Here is an 18,935-nt window from a genome sequence, read left to right as displayed (position 1 = left end):
TTCACTAGACTCGAGTTACTCCTGATTTACTCCAGGGAGGCTCTGGCCCTTTCAGGAAACTGGGATGTTTGTAGAAAAGGAGGACTTGTGGCACCTTAGAGACTAACCAATTTATTTGAGCATAAGCTTTCTTCAGCTACAGCTCACTTCATCGGATGTTCAGGAAAGCTTATGCTCAAAGAAATTGGTTAGTCTCTAAGGTGCCACAAGTCCTCCTTGTCTTTTTCCGGATACAGACTAACATGGCTGCTACTCTGAAACCTGGGATGTTTACGGCATTAATGCAGCAGAAGGTGATTAGTTCATTATCACCGACGTGGGGCCCCTCACCGTGGTATCTCCTCCCTTCAGGTGGGGCCTTTATCCCCACAAGGCCGCCCGGAGGCGGGGAACTATCACAGCCCCTGGTTCAAAGAGCGGGACTGAGAAAGTCTCCCAGGCTATAGATAGTTGCGGACTGGTGTAGTTTCATAATCGCTTTAACTCACTCCCCCTGGAACTCCTCTCAGCATCTGACACTCTGAGGGAAATATTCCCCCCACCCCACCCCCCTTTTTTTTCTATTCCAGACACACAAACAAAACAGTTATGCATACAGAAAAATACACAAACACACATAAACACATACAGGCAATCACTGCTGCACAAAAACACACAAGTACACATACAGAGAAAGCATGCAAACACACATTAAAACACAGACATATACACCATCACTGAAAAAACAAACACACACCTAAACACAAAAAGCAAGCTCAGAGACACAAACGAACCCTTCCTGACACAAATATACACACATAAACACACACGTACAAACAGATTCATCTTTTAACACACAGAAAACGCTCACACGAACACATATAAACACAAACACACAAATAGACACATACTTACAATTACTGTATGCCTCTAACATAAAGAGAATGGACCAAATTCTCCTCGCAGTGACGTTGCTTTAGATATGAAGTCGCTTCCTTGTGGTAAATAATTATTCTCGATTTGTGCTGAGTGACAGAGAAGAGATTTTTACCCAACACTGAGTGAAAAATGAATTCAGTGAAGAGAGATGGTCTACTGCCTTTACCTACACTTTAATTCCCTCACAGATTTGCAGCTGGCTACAGAAAGTTTTCCCATAGTGGTAAAGCACTAGAATACTGGGGCCTGGGTTCTGTTATCACCTCTGCCAGGGAATTACTGGGCGACCTTGGGCATGTCACTTTACCCCCCACACCATACCCCAGTCAAGTGATAAGGTCTGGTAGTTTTAAGGGTAAGATAAGTGTAACTGTGTCTTAGTGGGTCATAACTGATAATGCCAAATTCATGATGGACTGCTAAGAAATAGGGCAACAACATCCCCAAACTGATGGCTATTCTTTTATAAGATATACCAAACCAGCCACAAAAGTAAACTCCTGTTTCACCACACTGTCTAACAAGAAAACATAAAGGCAGTTTCCTCAGGCATTCCAGCTCTTATATCACCACCAAAAAACACTAGGTTCAGAGATGAGTGGTTCTTTACAACCAGTCTCATCAAATAATAGGTTTTTCTGATCCCAAAGAACCGGCCACACACCCAGGTCAATATATAACTTAGATCTCACCCCAAAATCACACTGATGCCAATCCCTTAGTTTCTAAAATCTCAAGGTGTATTCATAGAAAGAAAGAAAGAAAGAAAGAAAGAAAGAAAGAAAGAAAGAAAGAAAGAGAAAGGTGAGAGTTACAATTGGTTAAAGGAATCAATGACATCCAGTAATGGCAAAGTTCATGGTTCAGGCTTGTAGCAGAGATGGAGTAATCTGCTGTCTTAAGTCAAGTCTCTGGAGCACACCCACAGCCCGGATGGGTCATTCAGTCCTTTGTTCAGAGCTTCCATTTGTAGCAAAGTCCCTCCAGAGGGAAGAAGCAGGACTGAAGACCAAATGGAGAAGATGCAGCTGCCTTTTATAGTCTTTTCCATGCGGCCTGTGCTTTCTTTGTTTCAAACACAAGCTGGCCAGCACATGGCTGGGAAGCCTTTAGGGCTTGTCTACACTACCCGCTGGATTGGTGGGCAGTGATCGATCCAGCGGGGGTCTATTTATCGCATCTAGTATAGACGCGATCAATCAACCACTGAGCGCTCTCTTTTCCGGTACTCCGCCAGAACGAAAAGCACAAGCGGAGTCAACGGGAGAGTCTCAGCTGCCGAGTTACCGCAGTGAAGACACCACGGTAAGTAGATCTGAGGTGATACAAACATATAAACAAGATCATCATATGTGGCAAATTCTAACATTTTTGCAGATATCTTACAGGGCATATCTGGCTGTGACCGGTGTCCCAGTGCGGGACAGCTCTGGTCACTCCACTAGGGTGAACTGCAAAGAATGGGGCAGACAATCCCCATAAAGCGGGTGGATATTCCCAGGGCTGGTGCAACCACTAGGTGAACTAGGCGGTCGCCTAGGGCACCAAGATTTGGGGGCACCAAAAAACGGTGCCCCCCCAATTTTTTTACAGTGTTTCAGCCTGCCGCCCCCTGCCCCCGCACTTCCCCAAAGTGTCCCCCGGCCCCCACTTGCTGCCCCGGCGCCCTTTCCCCAGCCCCAGAAGCGTCCCTGCATCTCTCCTGCAGCCCCACACTGCCTCGGCTCTGCTCTGCTCCTGGCATCAACTGCTGCCGCAGGGTCCTAGTGCCCCGTTTCCACTAGGGCAGGGCAGGTTGCCCTTCCCCTGCCCTTCCCGCTCAGACCTTCCCTTTTCTGGCAGGACCCTCCACCAGCACAGGGCCCCCCCACCCCCACCCGCAGTCACCGCTCCTGCCCCACACTGGGCAAGGGTCACCCCCAGTGAGGCTACAGTGAGGGGCAGCAGCAGGGGAGGAGGCACACATGTGATGGCAGCCCCCCCCCCAGCTCCCACCACAGGGGAGGCGAGGGGGCTTCCTGGACCTGAGAGGGACCCTAGGAGCATGTGCATTGACAGTGGTGCAGGGTGAGTGTGCTACCGGGGGGGGGGGGGGGGAGGGGGGCTCCCACAGAACTCACTGCTGCCAGCAGAGAGAGGGCTGGGGGGAGTCCTCCTCTCTGGCCCCATCCTTGGGGCAGCCTGCCTGCACCCCAAACTCATCCCCAGCCCTGCCCTACCTGAGAGCCTGCACCCCCAGCCAGAGCCCTCACCCCCCACACCCCAACCCTCTGCCCCAGCTCCGAGCCTCTCCCACACCCCAAAGCCCTCATCCCCAACCCCAGCCAGAGCCCTCATCGCCCCGCACCCTAACCCCAAGGATGTACTGGATATCTCTATATCCATCTATGATCGTGTGTCCATAAAAACTGGGCCTCTGGAATATTAAGATGTCCTGGGGTAAGAAGGAAGGTACTCTCATGGACTGGTAACTGGTTAAAAGATAGGAAACAAAGGGCAGGAATAAACGGTCAGTTTTCAGAATGGAGAGAGGTAAATAGTGGTGTCCCCCAGGGGTCTGTACTGGGCCCAGTCCTATTCAACATATTCAGAAATGATCTGGAAAAGGGGGTAAACAGTGAGGTGGCAACATTTGCAGATGATACAAAATTACTAAAGATAGTTAAGACCCAGGCAGACTGCGAAGAGCTTCAAAAGGATTTCACAAAACTGGGTGACTGGGCAACAAAATGGCAGAAGAAATTCAATGTTGATAAATGCAAAGTAATGCACATGGGAAAACATCATCCCAACTATACATAGAAAATAATGGGGTCTAAATTGCCACTCAAGAAAGCTTATGCCCAAATAAATGTGTTTGTCTTTAAGGTGCCACAGGACTCGCATTGTTTTGTTTTGTTTGACACAGGAATCAACCCCAATAGCCAACACAAAGGCACTGATCTGTGCTCACTTCTTGTTTACAGAATAGAGTAGAGGAAATATATAGAATTAGATTGAACCGCCGGAGGATTTGACAAAATTGTTTTATGTTGCATGTTCCGTTATTACTTGCAGGAGCCATTGGTTTGACGCTACCATGGCAGGAAATATAAGCAGTAAGGAAGCACGTAAAGCTGAGTAACAAAGGCCCCTGAGGAATGTTATCATTGTTGAAGACAACTAATCTAATCTACCTGCCTACCGGTCTGTCATTTTAAGGGACTGAGATCTCTTTTTATTCTTATTGCTCTAACAGTGGGTCTTCCTCCTTGTCCTAGATCCCCAGAGGCAGCACAGGTGATCTTTTGGTGAAGGAGTTCCTGGGCACGGCTACACTTGCAGATGTAGAGCGCTGTGAGTTAAACCCGCCTTCGGCGAGCGCAGGAGGGAAAGCGCTGCCGTGCGTTCACACTGTCACCTGCAAGCGCGCTGGCGTGGCCACATTTGCGGCACTTGCAGTGGCATTGGGCCCGGTGCATTATGGGCAGCTATCCCAGCATGCAAGTGACTGCAATGTGCTTTTCAAATGGGGAGGGTGGGGTGGAGTGTGACAGGGACTGTGTTGTATGTATGTGGGGGGAGAGAGAGTGGGTTTTGGGGGGGCTGAGAGCATGCCAGCATGCTGTCTTGTAAATTCAGACAGCAGCAGACCCCGCCTCTCTCTCTCTCACACAGCATTCTATACTAATGGTTGCTTTGTCTCGGAGCAGATAAACAGCCGACTGTCAGAAACGGAGTTTTCAAAGGGCACATCCGCATTCCTACAGCTGATTCCAAACAATGACCAGAGTGGCCACTTGACTTAAGGGGATTAGGGGACGTTTCCGGAGTCTGATCAGAGCGCAGTAATGCAACACCTCATTCACACTGATGCCCAGGCATTTCAGCCAAGGCACAGCAGGAGTTAATCTTCTCGTGGAGGTGGAGAACCAGGAGCGCTGTAGCCTTGGAGTCAGAGTACTCTACAAGCCTTGCCAGTGTGGACAAGCTGGGGCGCAGGGGGCTGCTTTAATGCGCTCTAACTCCCAAGTGTAGCCAAGCCCACCTGTTCCTTATAAAGAGGGGGATATGCGAATAGGGGTGACCATTTGCTGTTTATATCGGTCTTTCTCTTTGCCCAGGCTGCAGCCAGATTCACAATCAGCAGCCCCCTGGATCCGCGCAGTGACCAGCCAATCCCCTGAGAACTTTCCCCTTCAACACCTGGGAAAATGAAACTTTGGCTCCATTTTGTTTCCTTGGTAGCAGTCTCGAAAGATATTTTCTTTTACTAGTTTCTCTATAGATAGATGGGGACACAGTATTCTTCCCAAACTATTTTGATATGATTCTTAACGTGACTTTATTCCCAGGTGTCCGGTCCCAGGTCCAGCTGGTGGAGTCCGGAGCGGATGTGAAAACGCCTGGGGACTCTCTCCGCCTCTCCTGCAAAGCCTTCGGGTTCACCTTCAGCAGTTATCTCATGGACTGGATCCGCCTGGGCCCTGGGAGGGGGTGGGAGTTGCTGGCCAGAGCCGCTGCCCAGGGCAGCGCCTACTATGCTGATTCCGTGAAAGGGCGATTCGCCATCTCCAGAGACAACGCCAACAGTCTGGTGCATTTGCAAATCAGCAGCCTGAGAGTGGAGGACACCGCCCTGTATTCCTGTGTCAGAGACACACAGCCAGGGACCTAGGACAAAAACCGAGTGCTGTAGCCACGGTCTGGAGTTGGCTGGTTGGGGCGCTCAGAGTTTGCAAAACTGTGGAAATCTGAGGAAAGACTCAGATGACATTTAAGCACCAGACCCGCCCCACTGGGGGAACTGGCTGTGTCAATAAAGTAGGGAGCCCAGGGGCTTCGAGTCACATAAGGGTCTAAGGCTCGTTATTATAACACCTGCCTAGAGGTGCCTGGCTCCCAATGGAATTTACAGCCTCGAATTTAGCACCCTGACTCTCAGCCCCACTGTGCCTGAGCCAGAGACTGGACTTCAACAAGGTCCATCTTCTACCTCCCAGGGGAGGGCCCAGCCACTGGACTAGAAGGTTTCCCGGGGGACTCGTCTCCAAAGAGTTGTGGTTGAAGTTCTTCTACTTGCTTCAGAATGCAAAGAGTCTTTGTGAGGAGAGAGCAAGACAGAGTGTGAATGAGAATGACTGTATAGCCCGGTGACCAGGGCGCTCTTCTGGGATCAAGGGAGGCCCATCTTCAAGTCCCTGTGCTCTAAGGGGTATTTGAATGCTCGATTAGCAGGTTTCAGGCCAGTGTGGTTACCAGAACACTGGGCGGGCTGGGCCTCGGGGGACCTGGCTTTTCTTCTAACAGCCAACAGACGTCGGGCAAATTGGTTTCCTTCTCTCTGCCTCAGTTTATCCACCTCGAAAAAGGGGACACGAAAGCTCGCTGTCCGTTCCCAAATCTCCGTTACAGAGCCGAGTATTTTTGTCACCCAAGGGTGTAATCGCTCCTGGGCTGTATTTTACCGACTGGATACATTCAGTGCTTTAGATTACTTTGAACATGCTTCTATCCCCTCAGGGTCTCACAGCGTATCATGGCATCTCCCAAAGCCCGGGACAAGGGACCTCGGCGAGAAATGCAATCCCAGCCCCTGGGACTCCATTTTAAGAGCACGGATATGCAAGTCGAGTAATTGTATTCCCTGCTTTAAGCCCTTTGGGTTGGGAACCTGCAGCTCCCGGTGTCTGCGGCGATCGGCCCAACCCCCTAGAGAACTTTTTCCAGCAAACATACTTGATGTTTTGGCTGCATTTCCTTTTCACTGTGGCAGCTTTCCGAGGTGTGTATTTCTTCGGGGGGAAATGGAGATACCCTTGTTTTGGAATAATGTATGGCAATATTGGAATCAGAACTGTGATCAGTAGCAATATTAACAGAGGCATCAATCATGTTAGCAGCATCACCGTCATCTGGATTCTCAATGTGCTTTTACATCCTCCGGGGCTGGGGCTCAGGCTCCGCTGGTGGAGTCCGGAGGAGGAGACATTAAGAAGCCTGGACAATCTCTGCGCCTCACTTGTAAAGGCTCCGGCTTTGATTTCAGCCAGGCCAGGATGCACTGGTTCCGACAAGCTCCCGGGAAGGGACTGGAGTGGGTCTCCATGATTTTCTTTGATGGGAGTAAGGAATATTACGCCGCTTCTGTCAAAGGATGATTCACCACCTCCAGGGACAACTCCCCAAACCTGGCCCATTTAGACATGAGCAGCCTGAAGCCAGAGGACACGACCCGGTTACTGTGCAGCGTCCCAGTAAGTGAAACCCGGTCTGAGCTGAGACAAAAACCCGTCCCCTGCAATGCCATGAGGCTGTTGCTCTTGGTGGCGCTCAAGGTCAGCGTGTTACAATGAGCCCAGCGAGGACAAAGGGAAGTGAACAAAGAAATCAGGGGGTTCATGTCATGTTCTTTCTCACGGGGAATTGCCCAGCAGGCCAGATAGAATCCAGATGTTTAATCACAGACGTTAATAGGTTTATAAAGACTCCTTCCACCTCCCCTCCCCCTCCCCACAATACATTGTCTTTGCCCTCCTCTCCAAAAAAGGACAAACCCGGAGATGTTCTGGCTCTGTGTAGCATCCTCCCTCCTATGACCTACAGACCCGGCGCCCTCCTTTGTGTAACCTTTGCAGTGACTGACAGCACCGCTGGGGGACAGTCAGACAGAGAGACCTGACTCTGTTGGGTCTTAGAATGAAGTCAGGGCCAAATGCTCTGACTCGCATTTGTGCAAAAGGAATGGGAATGAGAGTATGAATCGGAATGGAAGAGGAATATCCATGGGAACAGAAATGGGACGGTGAGCATGAAAGAGAATAGGAAGGTGAGTGTGACTGGAAGTGGAAATGGGAGTGTGTGAGTGAACAGGAAGGGGATGTAAACAGGAATGGGAGTGTTCATGGGAATGGGAAAAGAAATACCTGTTTCAGCGTGAATGGTTACAGGGGTCTGAATGTAAGTGGGAACGGAAATATTTTATTATTAAGTAGTAGCAGTAGTCGAATGTCTGAATATTACATCATACAAAATCTAAAAACATAACAAGGAGAACGCTTCTGCCTGCACTTCATTGCTTATTAATAATTAACTAAGTAGATGATTATGCTGATGATGATTAGCGGTGGCGGAGTTGGTGGTGGTTGTGATCCTAGCGCCTGGGGTCTCCAATCACAGTCTAGGATCCCCTGTTCCTAGGCACGGTACAAACACAGACCATAACACCTCTCTCTACCCCGCGGAGTTTACAATTCGAGCATAAATGGGAAGTGGAGTGTGAATGGGAGTGGGAGTGTGAACACGGATATAAATATCAGCCGGGCACAATAATCTTCCTTCACTGTCTACTGAATCCTCCCTCTACTGCCCCCCGCCCCCAAAGCAAAACTCCCAGACACGCCGCTCTAGGCACACTAATGTCAGGGAGGCTCCTCTGCAAAACCTTAACTCTGTCTTCAGACCCCCACCCCCAGCTTCTCCCACCCGCACACACAGCCGGGCCCCCAGACCTGGTCCCAAGTGGATCATTTCAATGTAGCCGGTCACTGCTGGGAAGGGAAAGGGGCTTCCCTCCCAAATCCCTCCCAGTCGCAGGGGAAATCTTCTGTCTCCAGCGTGTGGCCCAGCCCTATGGATCCCTGGGACACGACCCCTCCCCAGACACTGACTCCCCAGACCGGACGTTGCATGGCCCCTGTGCGTGTGGAACGGGGCTCCAGAGCTGAGTCCCCCCAATCCCCAATATCAGCTCATAATAGCCAGACCCTCAGTTCCCGTGTGAGGAAATACAGTCACTGCAGGGAGCTGTTCATTCCTCCCAGGGTCCGAAAGTCTAATGGGGATCCCAGCGCCCTGTGCCCGGCGCTGCACAGACACACTGGACGGGACACTCTGACTCCCGCACCCGGAGCCCGAGGGCGAGTCAGTCTGATCACTGGCAGCAGGAGTGTGTGTCTCTTATAAAGCGGGGCATGCAAATGAGGGAGACAGTTTCCTGTTTAAAACTCTGCCTCTCTCTGCCCAGGCTGCACCCGGAGACACAATCCGCAGCCCCCTGGCTCTGTGCAGTCACCAGCCAGTCCCCTGAGAACTTTCCCCTCCAGCACCCGGGAAAATGGGGTTTTTGCTCCTTGTCATTGTCACTGTAGCAGCTTTGGAAGGTATTTTCCTCCTCTGAAGAACTGGCAGAGTTAGAAGAATATTGTGTTCTCACTGTTTTTATACCGATATTAATGGCCTGTCTTTATTCCCAGGTGTCCGGTCCCAGACGCTGGTGGAGTCCGGAGGGGGTGTGAAAAAGCCCGGAGACTCTCTCCGCCTCTCCTGCAAAGCCTCCGGCTTCACCTTCAGCAGCTACTGGATGAGCTGGGTCCGCCAGGCTCCCGGGAAGGGACTGGAATGGGTCGCTGCTATAAACCCTGGTGGGAGTACATACTACCTCGACTCAGTGAAAGGGCGATTCACCATCTCCAGGGATAACTCCAAGAGTGAGCTGTATCTGCAAATGACCGGCCTGAAGCCCGAGGACACCGCCCGCTATTACTGTGCGAGAGACACAGTGAAACGAAACCGGTTTGTGATCATACAAAAACCCAGGCTGCGGAATCGCCCTTCTCCCGGCGGCCGCGCGGGGGCAGCAGCGACACCCCCTGCTTCGGGCTCGGGCAGGAGACCCGGCACCCGGGGGAACGGAACACGAACCTCCCGGCAGTATTAACCCTTCCGTTCCCGGGCAAAGTGTCTCCGCTTCCTGCCCAGAGCCCTGCTGAGTGCAGAGATCCCTCCCTTCGTCTGTGAACTCCAGTCCGGAGTGAGTCCTGTTCTGAGTCTCTCTCCCCTCGGAGACCTGGCACGTTGGCTCTCCGGGGCCCGTCTCGGTGTCAGACTCACAGGACAGCATCTGTCAGTGTAAAGGGGACAAGCGCATTGGGGTTCGCATCAGACCCAATGGATGGAGCAAATTGCCCCTGGGGCCAAATCCTCCCCTAGTTTAAAGTCACACAACTGCTTTCAAAATAGACACGAGTTACTCCTGATTTACACCGGGGAGGCTCTGGCCCTTTCAGAAAACTGGGATGTTTATGGCATTAATGCAGCGGAAGGTGATTAGTTCATTATCACCGATGTGGGGCCCCTCACTGGGGCATCTCCGCCCTTCACACGCGGTTATTGCCTTTATCCCCCCAGCGCCGCCGGGAGGCTGGGGAACTATCACAGCCCCTGGGTCAGAGGGGGACTGAGGCAGAGAGATGGAGGCCGGGGTGTGGAAATGGGCCATTCAGGGTCCGGGTGGGGCTGGGGGGGCAGAGATCACCGGGCGCCGGAATAAACCCCGCTCCACTGCGCCGGGGGATGTGGCACCACCGGGACCTTCAACTACCTGAAAGGGGGTTCCAAAGAGGATGGATCTAGACTGTTCTCAGTGGTAGCAGATGACGGGACAAGGAGTAATGGTCTCAAGTTGCAGTGGGGGAGGTTTAGGTTGGATATTAGGAAAAACTGTTTCACTAGGAGGGTGGTGAAACACTGGGATGCGTTACCTAGGGAGGTGGTGGAATCTCCTTCCCTAGAAGTTTTTAAGGTCAGGCTTGACAAAGCCCTGGCTGGGATGATTTAGTTGGGATTGGTCCTGCTCTGGGCAGGGGGTTGGACTAGATGGCCTCCAGAGGTCCCTTCCAACTCTGTTATTCTATGATTCTATGATCCCTGCTCTAACTCAAGGGACTGGCCCAGGAAGTTGATTGGACACAAATGAAACCCACCTACAACTCCTCTAACACCTAAGGAATGTAAGAGCAAAGTGGGTGCAAATCATTCCTCCCTCCTCTTTGCACAGCTGGGAATGGCCTCATAAGGTTCACATCAAGGCAGAGTCGGGCCCCAGACCTTTTTAATTTAATTATTCACTATTCATATCACTTTTCACCAATTGCTTTCCTCTCCATGGCGTCTTTTCTTCGATTGTCTTGACCCAATCGAACCCAGCAGTGAAAAAGTCAGACATGCGCTGTTGATGGATGTAAGATGAACCTCTACATCATGCCTTGGATCCAAAAGGCTTCCACGAAGACGTGGGAGTGGACACTTTGCTGTCATATTTCCTATACCAACAGCTACTGGCCTACAACCCCCGGGGAGGGACGGGGGAGGGGCTCACAACCTCCGAAGACAGCTCCATCTCTATTAACACATCAGCCGTCTAAAGGACAAGCACGCAGAACAGTTAGTTCTCTCTCTCACACACAGACACACACAATATTCTTCCTGAAAGGCAGCAACTTTACAGTATTTTATTATTGTTCACAATCCAGACCCGCTAACACAGAAGAACCAAAGGCAGAGAGAGACAAAGCAGGCTGCTCCCGAAGGGAGAGAGGCACAACCCATCCCCATCCTGATCTACCATGGCTCTTTGCAAAGTGACTGTTAAAAATCCAGATCACAAGCTTCCCTACGGAGTCCAACAGCCTGCATGCAGGAGAAGGAAACTCCTTTCAAACTCAAAGTGATGGCTTCAAACGTTACAACAGTTTTCAATAAACCGCAATGGACTATTGACACTTCTGCCTCCAAGGCTTCTAAACATTATGTGATTCTATTTATTCTTCCCCATCTCCATTAACATTATCACATAACTCCTGTCCCCCCCTGCATTAAGGCTTCAGTTTAAGGTATGTACTTTAGGGTTATGGGAAGACTTCAGGCCTCCAGGTAAGATTAAAAGTTAGCGTTAAGATTAGCTCTAGGTTTCAGATTAGAGTTAAGGTTTATGGTTACAAATAAGGTTAGGATTTAGAGACAGATTATAAATTTGAAGTTCAGGTTACAGTTAAAGGTTAATGTGACACGTCATATTAGGGCCAGTTTTAGCATTACGGTCAGTTTATACATTTAAGGTTAGGGTTAGGGTAAATGTTAAAGATTAAGGTTATTTGTTACCCTTAGAAATAGGGATAGAGTACAAATTTAGGTTTGTGTTCAGTTAAGTGTTAAATTTCGGGTATGGTTTTATCTTTATCGTTAGGTTTTAGGTCCGGCTTTAGTGTTAGTTTCAAGGCTGTGATGGAGAAGGAGGGTGGCTATTAAAAGCCAGGGTAGGAATTTACATTGAGGGTTAGAATTGCCTTCAGGGAAGAAGTCAGGATTTAGGGATAGAACTAAGGTATTCCTTGAGCTTTCAGGTTGAGATCATTATAAAGGCTAAGGTGAGCGTTTATCCTAAGGGTTAGGGTTAAATGTGGGAGTTAGGGAGAGGAGAAAGAAGATGCGAGCTGGACTCCTTATAGATACATAGGAAGCTCTAATCTAGTGGTGCTCGCACCCCGACTGGGAGAGGGGGGTACCCCAGAGATAAACTGCCGGCCCATCTCTCAGCCACACACAAAGAAACCGAGTTCGCTCTAGGAAATAATTGGAGTCTCTTATAAGAAGGGAGATATGCAAATAGGGTGAGAGTTTCCTGTTTAAATGTGTCTCTCTCACTTCCAGGGCTGTAAGACTGACAATCTGCAGCCTCCTGTCTCTGGGCAGTGGCCAGACAACCCCCCTGAAAACTCTCCTCTCCAAACACAGGGACAATGAGGCTTTGGTTGTGTCTCGTTCTCATTGCAGCAGCGTGTGAAGGTATTTTCTCCCTTTCCATATCTTGTAGAGTCAGGAGATTGTTATTCCGTTGCCCTAGATACTAATTTTCCCCATAATTCATCTTTCTTCTCAGGTGTCCGGTCGCAGGTTCAGCTGGTGGAGTCCGGAGGGGGTGTGAAAAAGCCCGGAGACTCTCTCCGCCTCTCCTGCAAAGCCTCCGGCTTCACCCTCAGCAGCTACTACGTGAGCTGGGTCCGCCAGGCTCCCGGGAAGGGGCTGGAGTGGATCGCCGGGATTTACAGCACTAGCACAGACTACAGTGACTCGGTAAAAGGGCGATTCACCGTCTCCAGAGATGACCCCAACAGCCTGTTGTAACTGCAAATGACCGGCCTGAAGCCCGCGGACACCGCCCGGTATCACTGTGCGAGAGACACAGTGAGGGAATCCAGATACTGTTAACACAAAAACTCCAGCTGCAGAATTGTGCTTCTCTTGTGCGCCGCGTGGGGGCAGCACGTCCACAAACAATCCGGCACGAGGCACAGGAACAGGATCGACAGAGAGAGTGAAGAAATATCTGTCAGCAGGTGCCCGACCTGTATATCCAGCTATGATCATGTGTCCATCAAAACGGGGGCGTCTTGAATAGTCACATGTCTGAATGTGGAACGTATCTGACAGTAGAGTAAAAATGCACAGCGCAGAGGAGGAATATTTGGGGTCTCGATTGTTCAAGGTGTAACAACTAGGACTTGGACTTCAAAGGTGCCTCCAAGCGCCGGGTGTCAAAATCCTAGCGCAGTTTGTTGGGAAATAGGTACAAATGCTCTCAGCTTCCTTTGAAAAATAAGAAAACGCAACAATAGTTCTAACGTTCTCTTGAAAGGATACATCAGGTTCCAACCACGTCTGCCCTCAATACAAACACAGATTTTCACGTGCTGCTGCCCTGGTCACTAGCCGGATACTCTTCTCTCTAAGGGCCTGACCCACAGTCCGCTAAAGCCAGTGGTGGGTCTTTCCATTCCCTTCAACAGATTGTAGCTCAGCCCTTGCACCTGGAGGGGTGTGAGAGAATTCAAGGGAGCTCTTTGTGCACCAGTCTGGTCAGATGGCCCCGCACTCGCTGGGCCCGGCCCAGACACAGAGTTAGCACCAGTCCGACTCCCTCCCTTAGAGCCAACGGCCAAATAACTCCGAGCATTTGGGGAAAGGGTTTGTAAGCAGCGAGATATGCAAATAAGGGTGAGAGTTTCCTGGTTAAATCTGTCCCTCTCTCTGCCCAGACACCTGACTCTGTGCACTTACCAGCTAATCCCCCTCGAACACCAGGCTGGGACCCTCCTTGTCCTGCTCCACCCCCTTTTACAGCTTTGGTGCAAGGTGGGAATCTTTTGTTTCTCTCTGGGTCCCCGTCCCCACCTTCTAAATGGAAAAGCACCAGGTTTAAGATGGATTCCAGGACCAGATGACATAGTCCCATGTTCTGTGAGACCCCTACTCTCTATTCTTCCAAGGCTGCCTGGCCTTACTCACAGGAACACAGGAAGGTTTAAAAGGAAACAGAGCCATTTACAACCAATTGTCCTGGTCAACGGGAGCCATCAAGATTCTAAACCACCATTAATGGCCCACACCTTGCATCATGACACTAGGTCTTTAGAGTAAGACTTCATATTTCTAGCTTCAGAGACAAGAATGATACAGTCATACAAATGGGATGAACACACTCGGTAGATCATAAGCTTTGTAATGGTACCTTACAAGAGACCTTTGGCATAAAGAAAATTCCAGTTACATCATATTCATTCTTAAAACATATTTTTGTAAAGCATATGGAGTGCAAAGTCACAACTGCCCACAGGGGATGCATTGCCTCACTTTCTGAAGCAGATGACAATGATTGGGGTCAGAGACAAGTGACTGGGAACAGTCATCATCATCACCACTTCCCCTTAGGCCTCAGAGCGCTTTACAGGGAGGTCAGCACCATTATCCACAGGGCGCAGGTCGCTCATAGAGTCATGGATTGCAAGGCCAGAATGGACCATGCTGAACATCTAATCAGACCTCCACAGGCCAGAGAACTTCCCCAAAAATAATCCTCTGGGCAGATCTTTTAGGGAAAAAAATGTGCAGTCTTGGTTTAAAAATGGTCAGTGCTGGAGAACAAACCACAACCATTGGTGAGTTGGTCCAATGGCCAGTTACTCTCACTTAGATTTTTGCACCCTATTTCCAGTCTGAATGGGTCTAGCTTCAACTTCCAGCCGTTGGTTCCTATTAGACCTTTTGTCTGTCAGATCAAAGAGCCCAGGATTAAATCGTTGCTCCCCATGTAGGAGCTGATCGGAGGTCAATGGCAGTCAAGGCCACATCCCTTCTCAGTTCAGGGAAGTTTGGATCCGAACGTTACACACTTTCTTCACCCATCCCTCGGAATCAGAGGGCAAGACATCTGATTGCTCAGGGAAGGAGTTTGTGTCTCTTATAAGGAGCGGGATATGCAAATACGAGTGACACTTTCCTGTTTAAATCTGTCCCTCTCTCTGCCCAGGCTGCACCCAGAGAGACAATCCACAGCCCCCGTGTCTGTGCACTTACCAGCCAATCCCCTGACAGCTTTTCCCTCCAACTCCAGGGAAAATGAAACTTTGGCTCCATTTAGTGTTCATTGTAGCAGCTCTGGGAGGTATCCTCTCTCCTGGAAATCATGGGCGGGGCAAAGGAGCAGTCTATTATTGCTATTACGATTGATCTGATTGATAATATCTTTCTATTCCCAGGTGCCCAGTCTCAGCCTCTGATCCCAGAGTCACAAGTTTATGTGCAAAAGCCCAGAGACTCTCTCTGTATTTCCTGCAAACCCACCGGGTTCACCCTCAGCAGCTACTCAATGAGCTGGGTCAGACAGGCTCCTGGGAAGGGACTGGAGTGGAGTGCAGAGGGGAAATACACCCAACTTCAACTACCATCAATGACGCACAGGGACGCTTCACCATCTCAAGGGACAACCCCAACAACCTGCTGTATCTGCAAATGATCGGCCTGAAATATAGTGAGCAGAAAGCTATTAAGCCCAGAAGAAAAAAAGAGCTGAAATGGTACAAACTTTGCCAACACACTGCAGAGGGCAGCAGTGAATTACAATGAAATACTCTTATAGTAAACTATTTCAAGGACAAGTATTAAAGGGCATGTTTGTGCACATAGCAGCAGGTAAATATTTAGGGATTTTTATGTATATTAATAATATGAGACAAATATTCTTTCAGGTCTTGTACAGCCAATGACACTACAGAGAATAAAACGTAAAGTTAAATCAATGGGACTAAGAATTGTGCTTCAATGTAAAAGGTGTCCTGCACAGAGATGGGGTTAAGCAAATGCCTCAGTGCTTTCCTGAAGCAAGGCCTAAGAAATTGTTCTAGGGTCTAGATGAAAAATACTTGAAAATTATCCACTGAGCTCCTATGTCCATTAAATTATTTGGAATATGCCCAGCTCAGTAGAGGGGCAGGGGGAATCTCCCTCCGCACACTGCTCCTACCTGCAAGCACCACCCCCGCAGCTCCCATTTGTCGGGAGCCAATGGGAGCTGCAGGGGCAGTGCTTGCAGAGAGGGGCAACATGCAGAGCCATGTGCTGCCCCCCTCAACCCCACCCCAGGGGCCACAGGAGTTTGTTGGCCATTTCCAGGAGTAGCGTGGGGCCCAGGTAGGCAGGGAGCCTGCCTTAGCCGCTGGAGGTAAATGCTGCAATATACAAGGCTAGTGCTTACCCAGGAGACCTCATGGAGGGCAATTTTATCATGCCTGGGACATTCCCATGAGGCTATTTTTTGTGACTGTGACACCTTGTCTCCGTATACTTCTAGGAGAAGTTCAAATACCTTTTCCACATCTTTCTTGTCTGCCATTGCCATGAGCTTAACCGTGGCCTTGGCCCTGGCCCTTGAGGTGTTCCTCTATGAAGTCCATATGATCCTCTTCAGGTACTCTTAGCACACGCAGAGTTGCCTTCACAGACTTGACTCACTCCTCTACTGTAATGTCTCCTGGTCTTCTTGGGAAGCCACCAAACTCTGTGACTTTCTGCTCCCATAGGACACAAATAGTAGGGGGTTTCTTTGCTTCTGCTGCCTGATGGTCTATTACTGCCTTAGCCAGTGATAAGGCTTCTCTCTGTTCTGTCCTAGCTTGTTGTAATGCCTCAGCTCGGTCGGATCATCTGCGCACAAGTTCAGCAAAGTGGGCCCATAGTTCTTCAATTCCAGCCATAGTTGGGTTCTTGACCAGGCCTGGACAGTTCTGTCAGAACTCAACCAGTAAACCAATGGGGTGGACCCTGTGGATAGGATCCTGTTCATGATGCCAATTATGTAAACGGGGGAATGGTCCAGCTACTGTGGGAAACTTTTCTGGCTTATAGACTAACCCAGTGAAATGGGCTAGCGAAAGGATCTGAGTCCTCATTCCAACTACCTTTACCCCCTTAGCTCTGCCCCACTCTGACTGACCCAGGCAATTCCAGCTCACACAGAGGACGGGACCCCCCTTGCCAAGATTACAATCTGAATGTAAATGGGAAGTGGAGTGGGAATGGAAATATAAACAGGAATATAAATATCAACCGTTCATAATAATCCTCCTTCACTGTAGCCTGAATCCTCCCCGACTCTCCCCTAAACAAAAACACCCAGACACGCCGCTCTTGGCACGCTAATGTCAGGGAGGCTTCACTGCAAAACTTAACTCTGTCCTCAGACTCTCCGGTACCCCAGCTTCTCCCACCGGGGGGCCCCCAGACCTGGTCCAAAGCATGAGCCAGGTTGGTCAGATCACGCTCCGAGTGTCATGGATCATTTCAATGTAGCCGGTCACTGCCGGGAAGGGAAGGGAAAGGGGCTTCCCTCCCAAATCCCTCCCAGCGCCATGGGAAATCTTCCGTCTCCAGCAGGGGGCCCAGCCCAATGGATCCCTGAGACAAGACATCGCGCCTCCCCCCAACCGGACACTGACCCCCCTGACCGGACGTTGCATGCCGCTTATGCTTGTGGGACTGGGCTCCAGCACTGAGTCCCCCAGTCCCCAATATCAGCTCATAATAGCCAGACCCTCAGTTCCCGTGTGAGGAAATACAGTCACTGCAGGGAGCTGTTCATTCCTCCCAGGGTCTGAAAGTGTCAGGAGGACCCCAGCGCCCTGTGCCCGATGCTGCACAGACACACAGGACGGGACACTCTGACTCCTGCAGCCGGAGCCCGAGGGCGAGTCAATCCGATCACTGACAGCAGGAGTGTGTGTCTCTTATAAAGCGGGGCATGCAAATGAGGGAGACAATTTCCTGTTTAAATCTGTGCCTCTCTTTGCTCAGGCTGCACCCGGAGACACAATCCGCAGCCCCCTGCGTCGGTGCAGTCACCAGCCAGTCCCCTGAGAACTTTCCCCTCCAGCACCAGGGAAAATGGGATTTTTGCTCCTTGTCTTTGTCGCTCTAGCAGCTTTGGAAGGTATTTTCCTCCTCTGAAGACCTGGCAGAGTTAGAAGAATATTGTGTTCTCGCTGTTTTTATACCGATATTAATGGCCTGTCTTTATTCCCAGGTGTCCGGTCCCAGACGCTGGTGGAGTCCGGAGGGGGTGTGAAAAAGCCCGGAGACTCTCTTCGCCTCTCCTGCAAAGCCTCCGGCTTCACCTTCAGCAGCTATGATATGAGCTGGGTCCGACAGGCTCCCGGGAAGGGACTGGAATGGGTCGCTCTTATATACACCGGTGGGAGTACTACATACTACCTTGATGCAGTGAAAGGGCGATTCACCATCTCCAGGGATAACTCCAAGAGTGAGCTGTATCTTCAGATGACCGGCCTGAAGCCCGAGGACACCGCCCTCTATTACTGTGCGAGAGACACAGTGACACCAAACCGGTTTGTGATCGTACAAAAACCCAGGCGGCGGAATCGCCCTTCTCCCGGCGGCCGCGCGGGGGCAGCAGTGACACCCCCCGCTGCGGGCTCGGGCAGGAGACCCGGCACCCGGGGGAACGGAACACAAACCTCCCGCCAGTTTAACCCTTCCGTTCCCGGATTCTGAATGGCCCATTTCCCTACCCCAGAGATGGAGGCCGGGGTGTGGAAATGGGCCATGCAGGGTCCGGGCGGGTCTGGGGGACAGAGATCACCCGGCGCCAGAATAAACCCCGCTCCGCTGCGCCTGGGGATGTGGCACCGCCGGGACTTTCCAAAGAGACTCGAGCATTTTTTCCATCCATTCGACAGCTGGAAATCTCAGCCCTGGTGTGAACGGTGCAGCTCAGGATACTGCCCCCAATAAAGTGCCCCCATGTCACAGAGTCACCATGGAGATAAAAGGCCCCGCCCCTCAGCCCCCGATGGCATCACTCAGCCCAGCGCTGGCCCGCAGGGCATTGGGGACAGTCGCGTGGCTAA

At 50.6% G+C, this 18,935-nt stretch overlaps 2 gene segments (V, D, J or C); both read left to right on the top strand.

Moving 5' to 3' along the window:
• Positions 1-8,912: 8,912 nt before the first annotated feature.
• LOC119567985 lies at positions 8,913-9,616 on the top strand. The segment is given in 2 exon segments: positions 8,913-9,059; positions 9,153-9,616. Coding segments are annotated over 2 exon segments (510 nt in total).
• An 8,257-nt stretch (positions 9,617-17,873) lies between these two features.
• On the top strand, positions 17,874-18,579 carry LOC122462625. The segment is given in 2 exon segments: positions 17,874-17,998; positions 18,092-18,579. Coding segments are annotated over 2 exon segments (534 nt in total).
• The last annotated feature ends 356 nt before the right edge of the window (positions 18,580-18,935 follow it).

This window comes from Chelonia mydas, chromosome 13, assembly GCF_015237465.2.
Source record: "Chelonia mydas isolate rCheMyd1 chromosome 13, rCheMyd1.pri.v2, whole genome shotgun sequence".
Classification (NCBI taxonomy): domain Eukaryota; kingdom Metazoa; phylum Chordata; order Testudines; family Cheloniidae; genus Chelonia; species Chelonia mydas.
Note: the sequence above shows the minus strand (reverse complement) of the source record. Positions and strands in the feature narration are given on the sequence as shown.